Below are 22,879 nucleotides of genomic sequence, written 5' to 3'. Positions count from 1 at the left end.
TGCTGGCTACAGCCTACAGGGCGGCTTGATGCTTGATTGCCAAGCACGGACGCCATGGGTGCCAATACTATATTATTATTCCAATCTCAGGGCTGACCACAAGGCCACTGAGCTTATATGGAGGCACACTGGTGATGATCATACAAGTAGAGGATTTACAATGATTGCTAAAATAACTTGAGCTAATGTGTCAGGAACATAGTTTACCGTCTTGGCCTATTGGTTATGTCTCAGACCACAGATGAATTATGCTTCCTTGGTCTGCCATATATAGCAAATAAAATGTTCTGACCCAGCTACATCACATACTGTAGAGACAATTTGTTGACAATGTTGACACATTCAGTCCAAACCATATTCAATACTCATATGAACAGAAAATATACCGGCTCCTGCTGGACAGCTGAATCAGCTTATAGTTGAGGAAACACTCTGTTTCCTCTTAACACCTCAAGAAGCCAATCACACCATATGTCGTTTGCAGGCTGTAAAACGCAGGGTGTGTGCACAGTTTAGTCTACAAAGCAGAGCGGCTTGCAGCACCTTCCATCTTGATGTTGCCAGGCAACCAGCTACGCACCGTTCAGCGGTCACTCACGTTCAGGCCTCTGCCCGATCACACAGGAGCGGTCTCTTTCATAGCTACTTTTTTTAAAGTAACAAAATCATACAGCTCCGGGTAAGCACCGATAGCCACAATTAACCATCTTTTCCACCATGTTCAAGGTAAACTTTATTATCCCGTTCAGGGAAATTCATTTGGTCCAATGGTGCGAGTACAAAAAACATAAAATCACAAACAACATCCAACATTAAATACTGACAATACAGTCTTCTGTACTTAAAAGTGCTTAAAACATGTACCTACAGGCTTCATGTATCTATCTGCTAACTTTTTTATTTAGAAGTCTAATTGCAGATGATTCACCATGACATTGAATGTTCTTTGTCTTTCGGGACAGAAACGAGCCTCTCAACTCATCTGCTTGGACAGTGGGATAAAAGCAGCAATGATCTCGTGCACTTCTCTGCTTCAAGGTTGACACACTATGCAAAAGCAGCAAACAACAAAACACGTTGATGATAATTACAAAAAGACGCCCACATAGATATTAAACAATGTCCGGTGTGATCCTAAATACTTCATCAGCGCTTTTCATCTGGACCCAATCCAGATCTTTAATGAGGAGCATCTTTTACCGTGTGAGTGTTGTTGAAAATGTAATGTTTGTTGTCTCTTGTCTGCAGGGGCGTAGCCAAGGGTGGGCCTGGATAGGCCTAGGCCCACCCATTTTGTTTTTGTGCCCACCCAAAAATAACTAAAAAATGTGCTGTGCGATGTGCGACTATCTAGGAAGCAAAGAAAAACACCACAGTTTGATTTGATCATGGCTCAGTCAATTATGAAGTGATTTCTAAAATTAAAACGTAACTTTCTCCATGCAGGGACAGGTCAGCTCAACTCGATTATAGGAAGCGGTCTTAGGGGGTTCCGGGTGCATAGGAGTATAATCAAGTAAAAAGTTATAATCCGCACTCACAATGTCAGGTATAAGAGTCTTTTTTTAATGAAATTTCAGCAGCAGCAGCAGGCAAACAGATGCGTTTCGGCTAGGCCGTCATCAGTGTAACTGAATATTCATAACGGAAGTGACATATGAATAGTCACAGACTAATTACACAGTGCTTAACAATAGTATTCAATATAAAAAAGACATTAGAGAAAAAAGAAAAACAATCAACATTACAAAAGTTACAATAACAATTCTCTAGGAATCACAACAACTAGATCCACGATATTTATAAAAAACAATTCAACATTAATTCTTCATTCAGGCCTCTAGGGAACTGTGAGGCCTGAATGAAACACTGTGTTTAGGGAATGGATCCAAAAGGCTTCTCTCTGCAGTAGAGCCTTGTCTCTGTCTCCTCCTCTTTTAAGGGGATTCACTACTTCTATGCCCTGATATCTCATAGTACATATGTCATGTCCTATGCTATTAAAGTGTCTAGCTACATTATAGGAGAATTTTCGTTTTTAGTTCTGATGTTGCTTTTGTGCTCTGTAAAATTAAAACGTCTCCATATTGTTTGGGAAGTCCACTTCCAGGACAAATGACTGTATAATGTCCCTGTAAATATTTAAATGCTTGCTATTTTAAAATAGCCGATGTACAAGCTTGCATCTGTGGCCACCCACATTGTGCCAGGCCTAGCCAGTTGGTAAATCCTGGCTATGCCCCTGCTTGTCTGTAAAGTCATGTTCTGGTTGTAGATCTCACAGAGAACTGAATATTGCTGTCCACATTCACCTACATGTACATGGGGGGAAAAACATCCAATAATGTTTAGCATGTTGAATTACCTATATCTCAAGCAAGTTTCAAGTCTCTGCAAGTGCAGTTTCATGGAATATTGACATGAATGGAATCGGTGGCTCCCTCAAAAATCTAACAAAACCACAGTATTCTTTGGGAAATGGTCAGCAGTAATGTCAAGTTGTAACGGGCTCAGTTGTTGGGAAGGTCAAACAATGTATTTCCTGCAAGTCATACAGTATAACCACACAGGCTGCTTGCCAAGAAACTGCAGATCAAATCATCATGACATCAACAGATCACAGACAAAAATATATTTCCTGGTAGATGACGTGGGCTGCGTTGCATTGGAACCGTTTTGTTCATTAAAGGAGCTATAGTCAACTTTTTCATTGTAGGGCCGACACTTTGTTTACAGTCTATAGACTAATGTAAACAAAGTGTCGGTCTGACAATGGCCAAAATAATTATTTTATCATTATTTTACGCTTTTTGTGGTCATTTATGAATAGAAACACATAATATGAAGCTTATCTTTTTATAAAATATTTTCGAAACATTTTTATTTTATCATCTGTTTTTCAAGAAAAAGTTGACTATAGCTCCTTTAACCTTATTTCTGAAATAACGGGACACTTAAGACAAATATTCACACATCCTGATCTGGTCTATAGCTACTGTATAACAAACTCCCTGTTCCATTTACAACTGTAGACTCACTGCTTGAATGTTGTCATGACGGGGAAACTGCTTAATTTCTTTATACTGAGTCAAGTGAGTCATACAGTACGTGTGAAAGTGTATGCACCACTTCCCAGTCTTCCACCGTAATCTGAAGACTCACCTCCTCAACTCCACGTAGCTCGTAGCACTTGCCCTAGCCTTGACCTTGCCTTGCAGGCCTATGCAAAGGCTAAAAGGTCGTTTAGATAGCATGTTATGTAGAGCAGTGGTTCTCAACCTTTTCAGGCCGCGACCCCCCAAATAATCATATTTTAACTGGGGACCCCCCCAACCTGACAAGCACCAAGAGTTGATGCATTATATTTTGTATAACTTGGTTCTATTGTGAAAAATAGCCGATCTACATGCTCACAACGCGTTGCGTGGTGTTGTGAGCATGTAGATCAGCTATTTTCACAATTTCTGCCTCTAATATTTGACAATTTGGCCAATATTCTTTTTAGAGGTATTAAAAAGTCCTTAAATTGTCACTTTAGAATGTGCATATACCCTCTATACACTTAAACCTTATGTTGGTTTGTTTACTGTTGAGTGAAACAATGTTGCACAGTAGGTCAATCATCTAGGGACCCACCCAAATAATTTGGGGACCCCTCAAAATAATTTGTGTATACCCCCCTGAGGGTCCCGACCCACAGATTGAGAACCACTGATGTGGACGGATGCCAGATTCAGTATATGTTCAATGTACAGATTATAGATTTCTTTGTGTGGATATTGTACTGTTTAGACTGGTTCTTGGGGTTTACCTATGATCCTAGATTACTATTTCTATTTGATGTATTACTTCATGTTTACCTTGGTTATTGTAAGTCGCTCTGGATTAAGAGCATCTGTTAAATGTCTAAATTGTATGACTTAAATCAGACGTCCTCCTTCATCCCACAAAGTACTGTATACTGAGTTGCAGTCAATGGGCTAAATATGTCAGACCACTGGTATGGCCCTTTTAAGAAGCTGTTTCATAACCTACTACAGTACTATCTGTTAAATGTTGCAAAGTGACTGCATGTTGTTGTTTGGGGTTTTTGGAACGGGTTGAAGCAGGTTTAACCGGATATCTGTGACATCTTTGTTGTACCTCCCTTTTCTTGACGCAATGAATGTTGCTTAATGAGATGCATCAGATGTGAATTACACAACCTGAAAATTCTCATTACTGGGAAACTGCTTAATTTCTTCATTCTGAAACAATCAAGTCATACAGTACGTGTAAATGTGAATGCACCGCCGAGAGAAACAAATGCGTTTTGCATCAGTATAATGTTTTGCATCAGTATAATGATCAGGACCTATAAAGACAAAGTAATGATTGCCATGATGATACATTTAACCCTGTTTACTATGATGCATACAGTGGGCAAGAAAACATTAATGGAATCTGTTCTATCATCCGCATGCCAGCCGTGTCATCCAGACTCAACTGTTAGAACCAGTGGAGTGTGCTACGTGCTACTTGACACGCCGCTGCCCTTTCATTTAACCATCTGACATGCCAGATTAGTCTATATGGCATACCAGACTGCTGAGATAACACAGGCAATATAACCAGTAAGAATCGGGAGATAAGCGACCGTCAGGTCGCATACACAAACTTTTGAAGGCAATCGTAGCCGATTAGGAGGGAATATGGAAAATGGGACAGATCCATGTTGATGACATGACTTTAGAGATACTGTGTACCGCTTTGTGTGATTTTAGGCCAAAATCTGTAGGAGCAGTGTCCAAAAATGTGTTTCACAAGAATCGGCCTCATGGTAGTGCTAGAAGAGGGGCATGTGTGAAATGGTGGAGGTTGTGGTTTGGCAGCCAAGGAGTGTATGTGCAAAGTTTGGCATGGATAGGAGCAACGGTGGTAGATATATGAGTTGGGCAAAGGTGTGACACATTATGTTGCATAAAGCATTACCGGTGCATAAAGCATTACCGGTACATGTCATAGTCTATTCACAGCTCTGACTGGATATTGTACCGTACATGAACGTCATTTTGTCTTTGTTTACATTCTTTCCAACGTCATTATATTACTAAGCTTACCTGAATAATTGAGTCCATTTTGGCTAAACAAAACTAAATGGCATACTTCCTCCATGGACGCATAAATTAGGTTTGGACTTTTGAAATCTATATTATATTAAGTTTATTGGATTACATACCTGTATAAGCAAGTTTGAATTCTCAGAAAGTTGATTTCCGTACTGTACTGAAATAAATGTAATCCAATGGCTTGCTAAATTATAAACCACGGCATGCTTTGCAAATGGTAATGGTATAAGTAATTCATATCATGAGTTGTCTAGTCAGTGTGCTAAACATGTCGGACAGGAGCGAAACATGAGGTAAACATGTCAGACCATGACCATGGTATGAACCTGTATTTAATAGCAATATGATAATTTGAAACAATGCCTTCTGTGACGGATAGACTAATTGTGGTAGCCTAATCACATTGGTTTTTATACTGAGGGTATTCAGTGCTTGTTGTATTTTCCCTAACACAAATTGCCAAGCCATCGGAACTAATTAAGGATTGAGAGAGAGTGGCTCTGTGCAGCAAAAATATAGCTGACTTTCAGCACATTGTCATCTTTGTGAACTGCAGTGTAAAAATGGGAGCAACACACTAACTACATTAACCACATGAACTCTGACGTCCCTATTCTGGGCATGTTCCAATAGGCAAACATTCAGTTAGATAGATACCTTTATTATCCCAAGGGGGGAAATCAGTTGCCCAGAGGCAGCACAGACAGCAGTATAAGGTTATTTACAAAGTTACAGAGAAGTAAGAAAAAGATAAAAGAAAAACAAGAACAGAGTACAGTAAAGAGCAAGGTACATCAAGAGAGGGAACAAATAATATATACATATATATATATATATATATATATATACATAAAGTGTCCTTAAGCACAACTACAATGTACCAATTCAGCAGACAAATAGAAGAACTACAAGCTCCAAACGTGCCACAGATCAGCTGGTTTTGGCAAATAGATTTGGTGTAGAGGGTAGAAAGGAGGGGGCCAAGTATAGACCCCTGAGGCACCCCAGTCAATGACGTTATGGGTCGAAGACGTTAACATGGAGATTGCAACTAATTCACTGTTCTGTTGACTGATGCAGTCAGATGTGGGACTATCATTATGGTTATTAGGGGTTTTAGCTCAGCTGTGAAAAGATAGTAAAACTATTGTAATTAGGCTCTCTGTATACACAGTATGTCACTGTCTACAATGACAATATGCCGTATCAACCTCAAATTACAGTCCTTGAAACTGTTTTTTTGCGGTCAAGGTCAAGATGGTAAATTATGATTCTAGCCCTATATACTTACTTCATCGTTGTATGATAAATACATCTACAAGCTCACATTGCAACCATTTGTGAGATTGCCGTCTCTGAGAGGCGTGATAAGCACTGGTATATCTGTTTATCCATTTCAGGAATGCTCCCCTATTATATTTGTTCTATGTTGGAGAAATAACCTAGTCCCTACCCGACCCGCTTGAGTGACTTTCTGATGCTCACCGTTCCTCCAGCTCAGACAGAGCTAGACAAGACAGCATTCTCTGTCAGTCCATCTGCTTGGAATGAGCTCCAGAAGTCCTTAAAAATCTGCTCACTTCCGTCTTTGAGTCAATTCAGGGGGGGTGATGTCTCAAGCTTGTCTGCAAGACTGCAATCGAGTGTTAATGTGCTGCTGCCAGTCTTGGCCAGGACGCTATTGAATTAGTGTCCTGATATTTGTAATGTATCATTTAGTATTGATTGAAAAGACATAACAAAACATAACAAACACTAGACTAGACTGCAAAATATACATGCTTCAGCGTTAATTGTGTAATTAACCTATCATGATGATAGTGTCCTGATTGAATGAGTTTTGGTATTCTCAATGAGGCTCTCTTGGTTAAATGTTAAAAAAATAAAATAAAATAAAAAGATTTCAAAGTTTGGCATTGTTGCTCAACTATGTATGCACACCTCTATGTTGCCCTTGTGTGTTAAAATGCACTGGTCTCATTCAGTCTAACCTCGCCTACCAGGCTTTCTGAGAGAAACCCTAACCCTAAAGCACGGAAACCACTAGAAGAAGCGGCGTCGCTTTGATTTGGTTCCCTCCGTTTGTTTCCCCAATCTCTATTAAAATGCTCGAGTAGCCTAGTCTTTCCAGTCGCTACGAGTTGGACTAAAAGATGCATATACCAAACACATTTTTCAAAAGCAAAACTACTCCGCATCAAGGACTTTATTAGGTAGGCCCTAAAAGTATGTCCTTGAGCGCAGGGGAATTATTTTGGGTTAAAACTGTTTCCGGTGGATAGTTCCGGCCAAATTGTAGTCCTTTGAGTACTACAACATGACGTTTTGTGGTTTCCGCTGTGATCCCAGACTATATTCAGTCACATTGAAGTTGGTGTTGGTGTTGCTGCAATCAGATTTAGCTGCACAACAGAAGGATTTTATGAGTCTGCTGGTGTGAGGAAGATTTTCTGGCATAGAATTGATTCATCCCTTAAGTGAATCAATTCACCCAAATCATCCTTAAGACCTGGACACATTCTGAAAACATCACTAAACAAGCAAACATTTGTTTGGCCTTCACCGTGCTATAGATTGCTTTCTTTATTATGTCATAACACACACCACCACCACCACCCATCATCACCTTAATTGCAGAGGGCAAATCTTCAGGCTAGTTCTATATTTGAACCATACCTCTTGCATGTTTAGATTGAGATGCTTACGTAACACAGCAACACTGAGCGCAGCACTGTGTTACCTAGGCTTAGCTGCTACAGAGTGTCTGGCGGCAGGTCACGCTCTCCTCGTTGACATGCAGAAGATTTGGATCCTCATCATAAACCATGTCTCTATGGGACCATGCAGGAGTCCATTAACAGAGCCAGGAATAGAGCACGTGGCCTGACAGGAATAGATTCCTTCTACAGTACATTGTATCAGGGTTTTGAATTACTTGATACATCATCCCCCCAGCACATCACGGCGATCAATGCACTGCTGGCTGGAGTCTAGATGTGAATCCATGCGTTTAAATCTTTCTGGTGGTTGATGCCGTTTTGGGGGCGTGAAAAGTGAAAACAAATAGTGTTACGTGGTGGTAGAGCTATTTGTTGAACAGAGAGAAAGCTGAAACTAAGATTTTAAGTTCATTGGTTTATACAGTATAATATAAATGATGTGAAATCAGGATACACAAATATTACGTTAAAAGTGAAACTCGATACCATTCATTCCCCAAAACAACAATAAAACTAAAGCTTTGCTGATTGGCCAGAAGAGAGCCTGTGTTATCAGGTGGTTTGCTGAGCTCATGATATAAATAGGAGGGTTTACACCACACAGACTCTGGAGAGGAATGACAACTTCAGAAGCCAACTTCCTGCTTCTCCTCAACATAGCTTGTTGAACGTAAGTAACACGTCAAAATGGCCTGCGTTTTTCTAAATACCCCCCATCTATGTACAGATGTGAATTTATATGTTTATAGTTTAGAGATTGTATGTATGAAGCAGTCACTTCATATACTATATGGAAAGTGTGTTATTGAAATATATATTTATATCAATAATAGGGAAGTCTTACACAAACTTCATCAACAGTAATGTGTAATATGGTAGTTACCATTATATCATAACAGTAATAAACATTGATATGTAATTTAATTGGGAAAATAAGTACTTAATTTTAATAGTGATGGTAAATATGCTGCTAGTGATATGAAATATTGTTATAATATAATTAGTATGTTCTAATTGTTTCCAAAGTGTGATATTTGAAGCTTTTTGATACTTCATTTTCGTTTGTTTGCTCCTTCGTTATGCTACTGTAATAATTAATTTTAAATGGTAATGGCAAAATAAGCTTCAGCTTCAGCCCATACCTTTTCGTCCCAAAGGGATCGTGTTGTCTTTATTGTTTAACTATTGTTTAAAACATGACCCAAATAAATAAACGACTATTGCTGCTACTACTACTACTACTACCAACCTGAACTTACAGTATATTGTAGCCTTGAAAGAAGTTGCATGCTGCAATAATGGTTACATAGTGTAAGTGTGTCTGAAAATGTCTGTTTATTTTGTGTAGACAATAACCCAACCTGGCTGACCGCGAGCGGTGCGTCTGTCTCTCAACACCCGACACAAGCCCCGTACAAGCATGGACAAGACGAGCACCACGTAAGTGCCTGACAGGAAGGATTTTATGAGTCTGCTGGTATGAGAAAGAGTTTCTGGCATAGAATTGATTCATCTCTAAAAGTGAACCGGTTCACCTAATTTGACCTACACTAAGTCATCCCTAAGAGCTGAAAAAAAGTCTTATCACTAAACAAACATCCGTTTGACATTCAGCGTGTTATAAATTGCTTTCTTTATTATGTCCACACACCACCCACCATCGCCTTAATTACTGAGGGAAATCTTCAGGCTATGTCTATATTTGAACCATACAGTACAGTAGAGTACCTCTGGCATGTTTCATTAAAATTGACCTTTTGGAGCCATTGTAGCTGTGGGAGAATGCCCTTCAGTTGTTGACATCACTTGTCTATTCACACAGGCTCCTACCCAACATGTATGGGTTTGGCTCCATGGCACATTCGGCAGGGCTGGTGGAGCTTGCTGTGACGCTGTGCTTGAACCAGCGCAAGGAACTGTGCCCTCATGTATGGGTGCCTATCCTCAAGCCCCAGCGACCCTGCCTGCGGGCTCCCGTTTCAGACCAGCTCTCGTCTGACATGTTAAGCCAAGCGTTTCTGAGCTCATCCTATTTCCTGGATGATATGGATGACGACGAATTGCTGATGCCCATCATCAAGAACAAACGTGTGGTCTTCGCCGACTCCAAAGGATTATCTCTCACCGCAGTTCGGGTGTTTTCCGAGGCAGAGGAGCAATGTGGCTTGGGCCCACAGCCGTCCCTCCAGGATTTGGGGACCATGACAGATGTTAGTTACAGCTGCACCGTTAGCACCTGTTGCCCGGGGACCCAGCTCAAACTGGGCTTCCCGCAGCCCTCTGCCGACTTCCAGGCCTTTCGTGCCAGGCTGGCTGAGAGCATGGTGATCCTGGAGAACTGTAGTGTGAGCGACCTGGCCCTCCAAGGTACCGTCCGGGTGAAGAATATCAGCTTCAAGAAGAATGTGTGTGCACGCGTCACCTTCAACTCCTGGCAGAACTACAAGGATGTGCCCTGCACGTACTTGGAGAAGCGCTACGGTGGACCACAGACGGACATCTTTGAATTTGATATTCCCATTCCAAAAGTTGTCGATGCAAAGAAGCAGATAGAGTTCTGTTTGAGGTATTTGCCTGGCGGACATACCGAACCCTTTTGGGACAATAATGGTGGACAGAATTACAGCATTCACGTGGCTGTAAATTCCCATCTCTGCCACAGCAAGAGTCAAAAGGCATAACCATCCCAACGTACACACACAGACACACACACACACACACACACCCTAATGCTGTTCTTATTGCATCAGATTTCCTTTAGCAGAGCTCTTGAATGATTGTGAAGATAGGCTGAAAAATGTACACTGCTTTGTTTCCTATGAACTGAACGTCAGATAATAATTCCTCCCTGTAGCTTTTATTTATGCTTTCATCCTAAATGTTTAGACATTATAAGACACGAGTTGCATTTGCATTGTATATTTTTTATTTAATGTTTTTTTTACATACTCATTTTCTGTGAAGCTTAATATTAAAAATGATCTTCCACAGTAAATACAATGTGTTCATTCATTTTTAGTTTTCATTTTTCATTTTTATTTCTATTTCTTTTTTTTTTTTAATCAAATGTTCATAAACTATTGTCAATCAAAGATCACTGCCAACCTTTCATGAATGCAGGCTCTGAAAGTGATTCCTGACCACTGCTCAGATATTTTTGGCGGTGCATTTGTAGACAGACAGGGGTCCCTTTAATTCCAGGCATCCTTTACATCTTGGCATGGTGGTGTAGGATTGTAGGTCACAGATTATGACACCGGTCGACGACAATACAGACCCACGGGAGGCGAGGTGAAACCGATCTTTGCTCAGCACTGCTGTTTTTAGAACTGAAGTGTGAAGTCAGATAGTGCCTGCCATGACCTTTGACATTCTCTTTTCCTTATCTTAAAGCACTGTTTCCCAAACAGTGAGTCGGGACCCATTTGTACGGGTCCCTTAATGTTTAGTTTCCTAACTTTTTTTAAATGATTAAAAAAAAAAAGTATCATAAAAACATTTTCATGCTAAGATTTTTCAAAGTAATTTCATTACAAAAAAAAAAAAAAAATAGAAATCTAAGAAATTCCATAAATTAGAAAACAAATATGTACTGTAAGAAGTAGTGAAAATAGCCGATCTACAAGCTCACAAGCTTGTAGATCTACTGTTTTCACTAGTTTGGGTCCCGCCGGGCAAACATCTAATTTGTTCTCTTTTAGGTCTCGAGCTGAAAAGTTTGGGAAACACCGTCTTAAAGGGCCTTGCTGCACACAAGATTTACTGTACTGTAGCTTTAAGGCTGATTCATGATCTGTTGTGTGACAGAGTCGCGCCTCCCAAAATAGACGATCTGCAAGCTCACAACAAGTTGCGGATTGTAGATTGACTATTCTTGCCATTTGACTCTGCCACATGACAAAGCATAATTCGCCGTCCGTTTATGGAGTCGCGCAACAGCTGATTTGAGGAAGCTACTTTCACAAGGTTGGCTTTCCTGCATTATGAAGTAATGTGATGTTCTATTATAGCTGTAAACTTTATTACCTAATCTTACATAAGTTCCGAATTGACTACAGTGTGATGATGATATGTTGGCACTGAATAATAGTCACACACAAAATAATCAGAGGCTTTTTGTCACTTAGTGCTGCTATGTAGAAACCAGGCCTGGAATTTCATAATTTTTGGGGGCAAGGCCACTTGGCTTTTGGTGTTGTCCATTTTTGAGGGCACAAATGCCAACTGCCAGGGCAGGAAGGCCATGAAATAAAACATGATTTTAGTCCATTGAAACAATTTGTTGAATTTAAGGGTTAGGGACGATAACCTAATCTGCAGTGAAATAGATAAATGATGGTATTTACAATCTGATCCATGCTCAGCCCTGCACCAATCAAAGTCACTGGATTGGTTTAAAGATGGGGACTCAAACAAAAAATCTAAAAAAAAAATACACTGGTGTCTACATGACCAGAAAGACACAATGGTGTCTGTCTACTGTCTACATATTGACCAGAAAGAGACAGAGCAGAAAGTGGTACAGTCAGCTGGGGCAATAAGGCCACTGTGGCCTCAGGTCATGCCATTGGTTTGAGGGGCACAAGGCCAAACTGAGGGGCAAACGACGGCCATGGCCTTCGTGGCCTCCATGACATTCCTGCCCTGGTAGAAACTGTAGAAACTCAAATTAATCGTATAAATATACCTTACCGGAGATATGACTTACTTTGTGCTGTAGCCTATAATGTTAAAGGGATATTTCACTTTAAAAAAAACTTCTGGTCATTGTATCGTCTAATCAGGCTTTTGGGAACACGTGACAGTTTTTAAGTTGCGCGATTCAGTATTTTTGATATTCATTTATCAGACACGCCCACCTCCTATACAAACCCATTGTGAAATTTCCCTTTAAGACTAGGCTATTATTTTACCTTTTGTTGATTCCAGCCTTTAGAACAACATTTTAGTAAGAATAAATACAGTAGAAACAAGAAGTAACCAAATTTGAGTCAAACACAAATATAAAAACAAAACACCATAAACACAAATATAATTAAATCAATGCAAAAAAGGATATACATTATAAAAAGGACATTAAGTGCACTGTAATGTCAATTTAACTCAAGGGTTAAATTAACACTCCAGACTTTACTGTGCACAACCTAGTTAATGAAGAGGTCAGATTGTTCTCATATCAACTAAATCCCCAAAATAGTCTTGACAAACGTCTCATTCTAGGTGTGACAAATGGACATTAATAACACACCTCTAACACTATCTATGCTAGTTGAGGGAGGGGGACGATAGGGAAAGCAGCATGCATACACCCATCTTACGATGGCGTTGTGCGTCACAAATAGCAGATCTACAAGAGCTCAACGCGCTGCGATGTAACGCGTTGTGAACCTGTAGATCTGCTATTTTATGTCCGTGGCACCATCATTCGAAGATGTACCTCCTAGATTAAGCAATAGGCCGTCCCAGTAGCACAGGATGAGTTCGGTCATGGATTTCTTGGGAGTCGGCTCCCTCAGCGGCCCACGCTGATGTTGCACACCTTGCAGCTGGGGTCCTTCTTGGCGTTGGCCGTGGTCAGACTCATCAGCTGGTGGTGCCCGCTGATCTGCTCCACGTTGCCGTGGTCCAAGTGGATCGGCTCCGTGAAAAGCACCTCGAGGATGACGTCGCTGGCGTGGCAGAACAGGGCCTCCTCCCCTGGTCTCTCGGGGGCAATGTACGTGAGGAACGGATTGGAGGAAATGTCCAGCATGGGCATTCGGCTGCGACAGAAGCTGTCCCCCTCCGACCCGGCGGGGGCCAGCACCAGGACCACGTAGTGGTAGGCGGAGTACATGCAGTAGAAGTCTGCGAAATACAGGCAGGTGTCGGGGTTCAGCAGGGCTCCGGCAGGGATCTGGAATCGCAGGGGCCCATAGGGCGAGTCTTTGGGTGGAAGGCCCGTGTCAAACTCTGTGTTGCAGCTGAGGAAAACTCCGCTCAGTTTGCCGTTGATCGGGGAACCGTGGCTCCCGCTGTTGTCTTTTAGGGCCGGACGCATGACTCCTGCGCACTCAGTTCTGATCAGAAGAGACATGGAGGAAAGGGGGATTATTGAACATACTCATATTGTGGTCATTTTGTGTGGCCATTTGGGGGGTGGTAAAGAAACCCCAAGGTTGTATGCCTTATAATGTACAGCAAGGGTCTTCAACAGGGGGTCCGGGACCCCTAGGGGGTCCTCAGAGTTACTACAGGGGGTCCTCCAAATCTTTGTGTGACTTTTTTTCTCCTTTTTTTATATTAACCACTTGAACCCTAGCGTCTATATTCTGAGAACTTTAGCCAAAAATAGCAGATCGTGCTGCAAGGCGTTGTGAGCTTGTAGATCGGCTATTTTCGGCAAAGAGTTTTGGTGTATAGGGGAAAAAGAGCAGACTAGTAAGTACAAAGTGAAATGTCAAGTTTATTAAGTATTGACAGTTCAAGTGGTTAAATATCAGAAAACACAAATTGACATGAATCCAAAATACACTGATGATTGTGCTGTCAAACGATGAAACTATATGGAATCTATGAAAAAAAAGTCCCTGCGTCATCTCTCTCAACTAAGGGGTCCTGATGTACAGTATAGCGCAAAATGGCTGCACTATGTGACTATTGTCGTTTGATGCTTCGTTTGTTGTACACCATAAAAAGTGAACGTGGCACACACTGACCGGACATGGTGGAAGTAGTCTGGATGCTGGTTGCGATAGAACACAGAGAATTTCAACAGCCTTCCGGCAGAGTCTTTGGCCTTGTCGAGAAGTTGCTGGAGGTGATCCATGGCGTAATCTGAAACATAAAAAAAAAAAAAAAGAGCTTTGTGTAAATACAGTATTCGGTGCTGGCGGTGAACACAGCACAGACATTTTGGCGACAATCATGGACAGAATTACAGTTTCCACCTTTCTGAAACTACACACCTCTGCAGAGGGACGGGTCTGTTTTTACACTATCAAAGGTTAAATTGCATTGTTAACTGTGTAAATAATTATGAAAATGACATTTATACTTCTTATAAAAAATGATTCCCCTTGGTGTTCAGCTCATTATTCACGACAAAGGAATACAAATAACTCCGGGTTAGAGATTATGTTCATCCACACCAAAAACTGTAACTTTAACAATGAATATATCGTTCACCACTGTTGTGATGTGGACGGCGCCATCCACTTGAGTTAGAATGACTTTCAATGACATTTAACAACAATATACAATATTTATACTGCTCGGTATGGATGGCCCATAAGACAGCAATGTCAATGCTTTTCAATGCTAATGAATGTAAAGTGCTGAAATGGCTTTGTTTCTGACTGCTGCTGTGCACAGAAGAGGTTCCCTTTGTTCCTCAACACCTGGGTGTATCACTTTACTGTCATAGCCGAATGCAGAAATCATTAATGTTACATAAGCAGTAGCATATCGTCGCTGTCGAGTAGAAATCTCATATGTCTAAAAATAGTTAATTTTCAGGATTCAAATTCAAAAACAGTGGCAAAGCAGCAGATCTGCAAGATGGAATCCCTGCATGACTTTTGTGTGATGCTGTAGTATGATCGAGTAGGGCGTTAATTTACGGAAAAACAAGAACGTTTGGAATATGGAGATAGGAGGTTTCTGACTTTCTGACAGACAGTGACATATGTAGGTCATACCCCCTGTGCAGAACTCCACCACCTGACTCCATTCTGACACCAGGTAGTCCCCGTCTGGCTGGCGAACTGCGGTTTGAACGGCGACGCAGTACTCTGTCCGTGGGCTTAGGAACCAGTGTCCCCTCACTGCCATGGGAAGAGGGACGGCTTTGGCCACTAGTTTGGTCGGCACGTCCTGTAGAACAGAGCACATGCATGGGTAGCAGGGTGTTAGTTCACACACCACACCACCAGCCTGCTGTTGTTAAAGGGAACACGTCACACATATTCATATTCAATCTTATATTCATAAGATATCGTTGCGGTCAGGCAGAAACCTCTTATCTCTTACTTTTTGTGTAAATTAATGCTCCTACTTGATAGTGTCACACAAAAGTTGCAGATGCACAATGTTGAAAGTTTTGACGTTTTGAAGTTTCCTACTTTTGAACATGCGGCCCGCAGGTTAATACTGATATATCAGAATATTGATATATTATTGATTTCAGCTGTTACAATTCCAAACATGCAAACATGACCCTCGTTAATTACTTCAGTCTATACTAGTAGCTTAATGACTAGTACTAGTCCTTTTTTATGTCCATTGTCCAATGTATTTGTATTTAAGTTCATAAAGTTAAGAACATATAAATGCATTTGAAATTAAATAAAAATGCTAATTTCACGATTCTAATTTAAAAATAGCTTAAAAAAACTATTCAGGATTCCAATTCATAGCAGATCTACAAGCTCAAAATGTGTTGCTCTGCGACGTGTTTTGAGCTTGTAGATCGGCTATTTTTGCTATTTTTGACTGTATATACAATGTGGCCCTCTGGAGTGAGTGTGAAAATATAGTGGCCCTCTCTCCATCTTCAAAGTTGCCCACCACTGCTGTAAAGTAACAGTTGTGAACATACAAGCTTTCCACCAAACAGAGACATTATATTCTTCCTTCCATCTACAGGCTCTGTGTGCCAGAGGTGCGCTGTGGGCTGTTTTGAAACCTGCCCACCAATCACATAATTGGCGGAGATTCCAAGCTAATGTAAACTACAACTATTCCTGGAATGTTGGCAAGCTGAAATAGAAATCGTTATAGTTGCATCAATAAGTAATAAGTAGTAGGGCACTCGGGTGGCGCAGTGGTAAAGTAGCTGCCCGCCACCATGGAGATCATGGGTTCAAATCCACGGCGGTGCATCTGGCTTTATTGAGCGCCTATACACACACACAAACATGATTGGCCCGTGTTCGGGAGAGGGAAGCCGGGCAGGGAGAGTGATAATTGGCACTGCACGTAATCCTACTGGCAAGGCGGCACCTGTCAGCAGGGAGTGTTGGGCGGGGGAAGAGCAGAACGAACGCTCTGTGTTCTCCCGGTGGGGGCTCCTCACTGATAGGTGTAGGAGTAGAAGGATAAAGACACAGACATGTGTGTTGGGAGGAAACAATTGGCTAAATTGGGGAGAAAAATGGGTAAAAATAACAAAATGCAGTTTGAAATTGCCACTGATGAGGACATCTGTATATGCACAGTAGGGCATTAACGAAAAAGTCGACAAGGCGACTCGTCGACTTCATTACACAAGTCGACTCCCACCAGAGAAAGTCGAAAGTCGAAGTTGAAAAAAAAATTAATAATAATACTTTCTATTGTGAAAATAGCAGATCTACATGCTCACAACGTCTCACGATGCGAGGCGTTGTGAGCATGTAGATCGGCTATTTTCACAATTTCTGCCTCTATATATTTGACAATTTGGACAATGTTTAATTTGCCATTTTAGAGGTATTAAAAAGTCCTTACATTGGCACTTTAGAAATGTGCAGATACCCTCTATACACTTAAACTTTAGGTTGGTTTGTTTACAGTTGAGTGAGAAAACAATGTTTTTAATTAGTGACTGTACTTAGTTTGGATCACTAAATGAACAATAATTAACACTCAACAAGTATTGTTCACGCAAACAAAAAGATGAATAATTGTCTTTACAGCACAGAGATGTAATCCCAAACTATAAGGCCTTAATCATCTGGGTACCCCCCAAATAATTGGGGGGTCGTGTGTGATGTGATGACGTCATCAAACGATAAAGTCGACTTCAACTCAACTTTTTACTGAGTCGAGTCGACTTGCAAAAATCACAAGTCGTTAATGCCCTAATGCAGTGTTTCTCAATCTTTTTTGGCTTGAGTACCCCCTTTCCCTGATTTTTGAATCCAAGTACCCCCTTTACCCGACAACAACGTTTCCCTTATAAAACTGCAATTAAAACCATAACTAGTGGTATATGAATCTATGATAACCGCCCCTTTTCAAGAATATAACATCACAAATAAGAAAGGGAGTGAGAGTTTCAAACGGTGCCTCCTGAGCAGATTTATTTTCAACGTGGTCATGGCATTTCAGTCCAGTTTTCAAGTCAATAACTTACATTCAAACACACCCCAGTAGCCTGGTACCATGTCATTTGGGTTATTAGCATCTATCAGGCTCCAAGTGTCATCATTAAACACAACAGTAAATGTTTTTTCTTCTTCTAATTCAATTGTAGTAAATTATATAACTATGAATAATATTATCATGATTTATACTTCTATTTTTCTTTTGGGGGGCATTTTCTGAGTACCCCCTGAAGTACCTTTGCGTACCCCTATGGGTACACGTACCCCCATTTGAGAAACACTGCCCTAATGCACAGTTTCATTTTTCAAACCATCCACGGTCCACCTCTGACACAAAGCATGTAAACAGAAATGCCACTGTCCCATAGAGAGAATGAGGGACACCCAAGAAGGTGTTGAAAAAAATGTCCCTTAAAAGATGATAATACTCTACTCTATGTTGAACAAAATGTGTTCACAAAAGAAAATGTAAATCATGTTCTTAGATTGTTATTCTTTTGTTATTCAAATCAAGCGAACAAAAATGTTAAATTCAATTCATGGTTTTACTCCATAGACCACAGGCAGCGGTCCGTTTGAAGCCCATGCACAGCACTTCAAATCAGTGGCATTCTATTGGCCATGGCTTCTCAGAGGCACAGCTAATTACAGCAAGCTCAGAGGGGCACACATATCCATGGCAACACGGCTGATGTTTGGTATTCCTCACTTTTTAATTTCACGTCCTTCAATCATGGTTATATTGTGTTTCCACCCCTGCTACAAGCTTTGAGAGATGAAGCATTATGACTTACAAGGGCAAGCTATAATTGACATCAACTAAAGAGAGAGAGGAAAAAAATAGTGTAAGATATGGGGGAGTTTTAGTTGCCGACAAAAATAAATCATGGATTTACTCTGCCTAGATGAAAGGATCTTGGTATAGCATGAAAGATAACTTCCCCCTGAGACGAGACAACACTCACAAAAGCCCTGTGCGCAGCCAATTAAAAAGAAAACATTAGTTTAGTGATCAGAGATGTCTAAATCTCTTTGCAGTGCAAAGAGGTTTATTAAGGCCTTATAGTTTGGGATTACGTCTCTGTACTGTAAAGACAATTATTAATCTTTTTGTTTGCGTGAACAATACTTGTTGAGTGTTAATTGTTCATTTTGTGATCCAAACTAATTACAGTCACTAATTAGTTATGTTATGTAAAAGTATTATCGATAATTAATGTATTATTATGTTCAGAGGAAGCCCCCCCCCCCCCCCCCCCCACACACACACACACACACACACACAAACACACACTACTAAGTTCACACTAATTTCACTCGTGTGCTTGATGTGTTTCAAAACATGGAATAATGTGCAGGTATTGAGTCTTGACAGATATGCCATGCTGGAAGAAATGCGATGCAAAACAAAATGTTGAATTAACGCTAGCTCTATTCTGTGGCTATTCTGGATTCAAATGTTTTTGTACAGATTTCTGCCCCTTCATGTTGAAAACAACGTGCGCATGATGTGAGTCACTGGCCTGAAGCTGTTGACTGTGCACATTTTCCATTTTGCCTGTATATTGGACGTGACTGTCACGGCATCAACACTACCCCCAGATTACATCATTCATCAGAGCATTGTCAGATACACTCATCATCTCAAGGTAGGTGCTGTAGGCTCTTTTTGCTGTTAAGTGTTGTTAAGCCAGCTATAGACTGCAAAATAACACCATGCGAGGTCTCGTGCTCTCGTCGAACCATCCTCTCATGTTTCTCATGTCAAAAGGGCATTCAAGGAGAAGATGTGAGTGTGTGTATCATATTTATGCTCGCCATGAAAAACAAGACATGGATTTATGGACATAGACACTCTAACCCTGGCATATTTTAGACATGTGATGGGTGAGAATTTCTGACACAGTATACACGTATTAATGTATATATATATACAGTATATAGGCATATATATATATATATATATATATATTTTTTTTTTAAATAAATGTATAAGTACACAATGCATCTCATAATGACATGCAAACATACTGTAGCAGATCTACAACATGTCACATCGTGGAATTGCATGCCCTTTTTGAGCATGTCATTATAGCCGACCCCCCCCCCCCCCCAAAAAAAAACAAAAACAATAAAGAAATTCAATAAATATAAAACTTTTAAACAAATAGCCTATAAAATGTTGTCTCCTCTGAGACACATTTTGAGTGGACAGAACTGGTACCATATTATAATGAACATCAGTCAGAACCAATTACATGAAAATAGGTTGAAATTGGTTGAAGTAGTCTTTTAACCACCCTAGCATTCCTATGGGCATGTCATGAATATCTGAGAAACAGCTGCAGGGGTGAGATGCCATGGGCTCGCGTGGACACTTATTTTGCTGCACGCGCGCGCGCCTCATATGCACACACTAGTTAACAATAAAAACAGCGTGCGCGCATGACGTCATGAATTTAGAGGACCCACACTTCTAAAATCCATATCACACCACTGGAAACAGGTGAATATTTGCGGTAAATATCTATAAGCTCACAACGCATCACGACACGCGAGCGTGTAGATCGGCTAATTCCTTAAAGGGTTTAACAGCAGTAAGTTAATTAATGAGAAGACAGGCGGAGGAGAGGACTGAGCGATTATTCTATCGATTACTTTTTCAATTAATTGAACAATTGAGAAGCACGTTTTTTTATATAAAAGACCCAGATTAACCACTTAAGCCTTTTCACCTATGATGACATACGGATCGATTTCTAATTATAATTTTTTTTATAATAGATTGAATCAATTGTTAGTTGGATTTTGCCTGGTTAATAAACCAGACCGAACATTGAGATTCTATTTCCTCAACCAGCTTCAAGGGTTGGCCAATCAGGGTTGTATGCTTGGGGCACGTGGTTTCTGTAGGCTTGGGGCAAGTGGTTTAGGGCAAACCCCAGAAATGAAAACTCTTCCTGAAATCCTAGACTCTCTTCCCAAAACGAAGTGTGTGATAGAGGCTGGCAACGCCAGGCAAAGTTGGATTAGCAGGTACATTCAGTAGTGTGGAGTCTGTCCCACCCTGTGTTTGAAGCGGACGTCTGAGCTCTCCTTCCGGCTCAGGTCTAGGAAGAAGTGTGTGGCCCTGGCGGTGTCCTCCGGGCTCATGTCCCACAGGATGCGGAAGGAATCACAGGTCACCTCACATATCTGGATGTTATGGGGGGTGGTGAGCGGCGAGGTGTCCACGTCTGCCATGTTGGCTGTCAAAGTAAGGAGCAAAAGGAGATTAATCAGACCAGGTTAATTAATCAGGTTCTCAAACTTTGAAATGTGAAGGTCTCCCCTCAAAGGAGTAGTTCACCCCCAAAATGACCTTTTGTCTATTGATTACTCATGCCATGGAGACTTGAGTTCAATAATATGTTTTTGTTTTAGTCACAATCCTACGACAAAAGTTAGATTTTATGTAAATTTACCCCCATTGATTCCGGATCTGGAATCAATGAGGGTAAATTTACTCAAATCTAACTTTTTTCTTAAGTCTCCATGGCGTGAGTGATCAATAGAAAAAAGGTCATTTTGGGGGTGAACTAATCCTTTAACTTTGACAGTGTACAAATGGAACCAAACGGACACATCTGTACACAGTCAAAGTTACAGACTTGTAAGGGTCAATTTAGACCCCCATAAAGGAACCTTGAGAGTCCCTGAAATCCACTCTGAGAACCACTGAATCAAACCATCATCAGACCAATAAAAGTCTGGGTTTCCGAGGCTAGACCAGATGTGATCTGGAACCATTCCACCCCATGCTGGAGAATAGCCTGCATCTGCTAAAGAGACTAAATTGTGTCAGACAATATTCAAAGAGCAACAACGAGGGAAATTGTCAAACTATCTCAGAAGTGCCACTAGCTGTCACGGTTGAGTGCACCACAGACAGAATTCAATTAACCTTTTCGTCAACGGTCCAGTGTGTACGTGGCCACGTCGCCTCGAGTTTTATTTTCCATCCCCACCACCACCACCAGGGGTGTCGCACCAAATTCTGGGCCCTGGGTACAAGGATTCACTGCGGGCCCCCCATGGATGTTCTTCATAGGGGGAGGGGTTTAACCCATTTAGACTAGGAACACATTAGTACGCATTATTTTGTGCTTTAACTATTGAAAAATAGCAGATATACAAGCTCACAGCGCGGCACCGAGTGCCGCGCTGCAAGCTTGTAGATCTGCTATTTTTGAAAAATCTTGAACATTATTTTGTGCAAGTCTTTGAATATTTCAAACCCATGTTTCTATGTCAGAGGTGCTCAAACCTTTTCATGTGAAGGACCCCCAAAATGATATGTATTTGGCCACGGACGCCCGTCTCAAATTATTTAGTTCCAGGGACCCCCCGGAATCAAAATTTGAGTCACAATTGTTCGCTTTCATGACTTTTCAAAAACAGCAGATCTACAAGCTCGCAGCGCGGCACTCGGTGCCGCGCTGTGAGCTTGTAGATCTGTTGTTTTTCAATAGCTAAAGTATAAAATAATTAAGGACCCTCCACCTTGGGCCCTAGTAACTCAGTCCCACTTTTCCACCCCTTGTGACGCCCCCCCCAACCCCCCCCCCCCCCACCACCACCACTCTTGCTCTCCGCTGACATTTTCCTCCCCGTAACAAACAACCCTGTAATGAGCTCCGAGCCTGGTGACTGGCCCGCTCAAGATCCCCCGTGCATTTCATAATCCACCTACAGTACAGCAGTCTCCTGGCAACCACGCTACGGTACGTGGACTCTTGCACTCAATCAGTCAAGCACAATCTCTCAATCTTCATTTTCTCACAAAACTGGGAGCTGGAACAATGCCAGATGTTTGGGGTCTGATGTCGATCCCGATTTCGGAGAGTCACCACCGATTAGCAATGTTTTAGCACAGGGTGTCTTCAACAGGGGGTCTGGGACCCCTAGGGGGTCCTCAGAGTTACTGCAGGGGGGGCCACCAAAT

The 22,879-nt window shown here is 41.2% G+C and overlaps 3 protein-coding genes across 4 annotated transcripts in view; 2 read left to right on the top strand and 1 right to left on the bottom strand.

Moving 5' to 3' along the window:
- The window catches only part of dbnlb (drebrin-like b), a 199,397-nt gene that overhangs the window by 49,582 nt on the left and 126,936 nt on the right, over positions 1-22,879 (top strand). The gene's annotated exons all lie outside the window — the stretch shown is intronic.
- ppp1r3c2b (protein phosphatase 1 regulatory subunit 3C2, duplicate b) lies at positions 9,252-10,509 on the top strand (the record flags this gene model as incomplete). Its single annotated transcript, XM_080738806.1, has 2 exons — positions 9,252-9,268; positions 9,651-10,509. Exon 2 carries the CDS (start codon positions 9,664-9,666, stop codon positions 10,507-10,509), a length of 846 nt encoding a protein of 281 aa, XP_080594932.1. The 5' UTR covers positions 9,252-9,268; positions 9,651-9,663.
- Positions 13,341-21,138, bottom strand: phyhip (phytanoyl-CoA 2-hydroxylase interacting protein; the record flags this gene model as incomplete). The annotated part of the gene is made up of 4 exons (XM_080739006.1): positions 13,341-13,887; positions 14,527-14,644; positions 15,508-15,682; positions 20,962-21,138. 4 exons carry the CDS (start codon positions 21,136-21,138, stop codon positions 13,341-13,343), a joined length of 1,017 nt encoding a protein of 338 aa, XP_080595132.1.

This window comes from Nannobrachium achirus (genome assembly GCF_963921795.1).
Source record: "Nannobrachium achirus genome assembly, chromosome: 12".
Classification (NCBI taxonomy): Eukaryota; Metazoa; Chordata; class Actinopteri; order Myctophiformes; family Myctophidae; genus Nannobrachium; species Nannobrachium achirus.
Note: the sequence above shows the minus strand (reverse complement) of the source record. Positions and strands in the feature narration are given on the sequence as shown.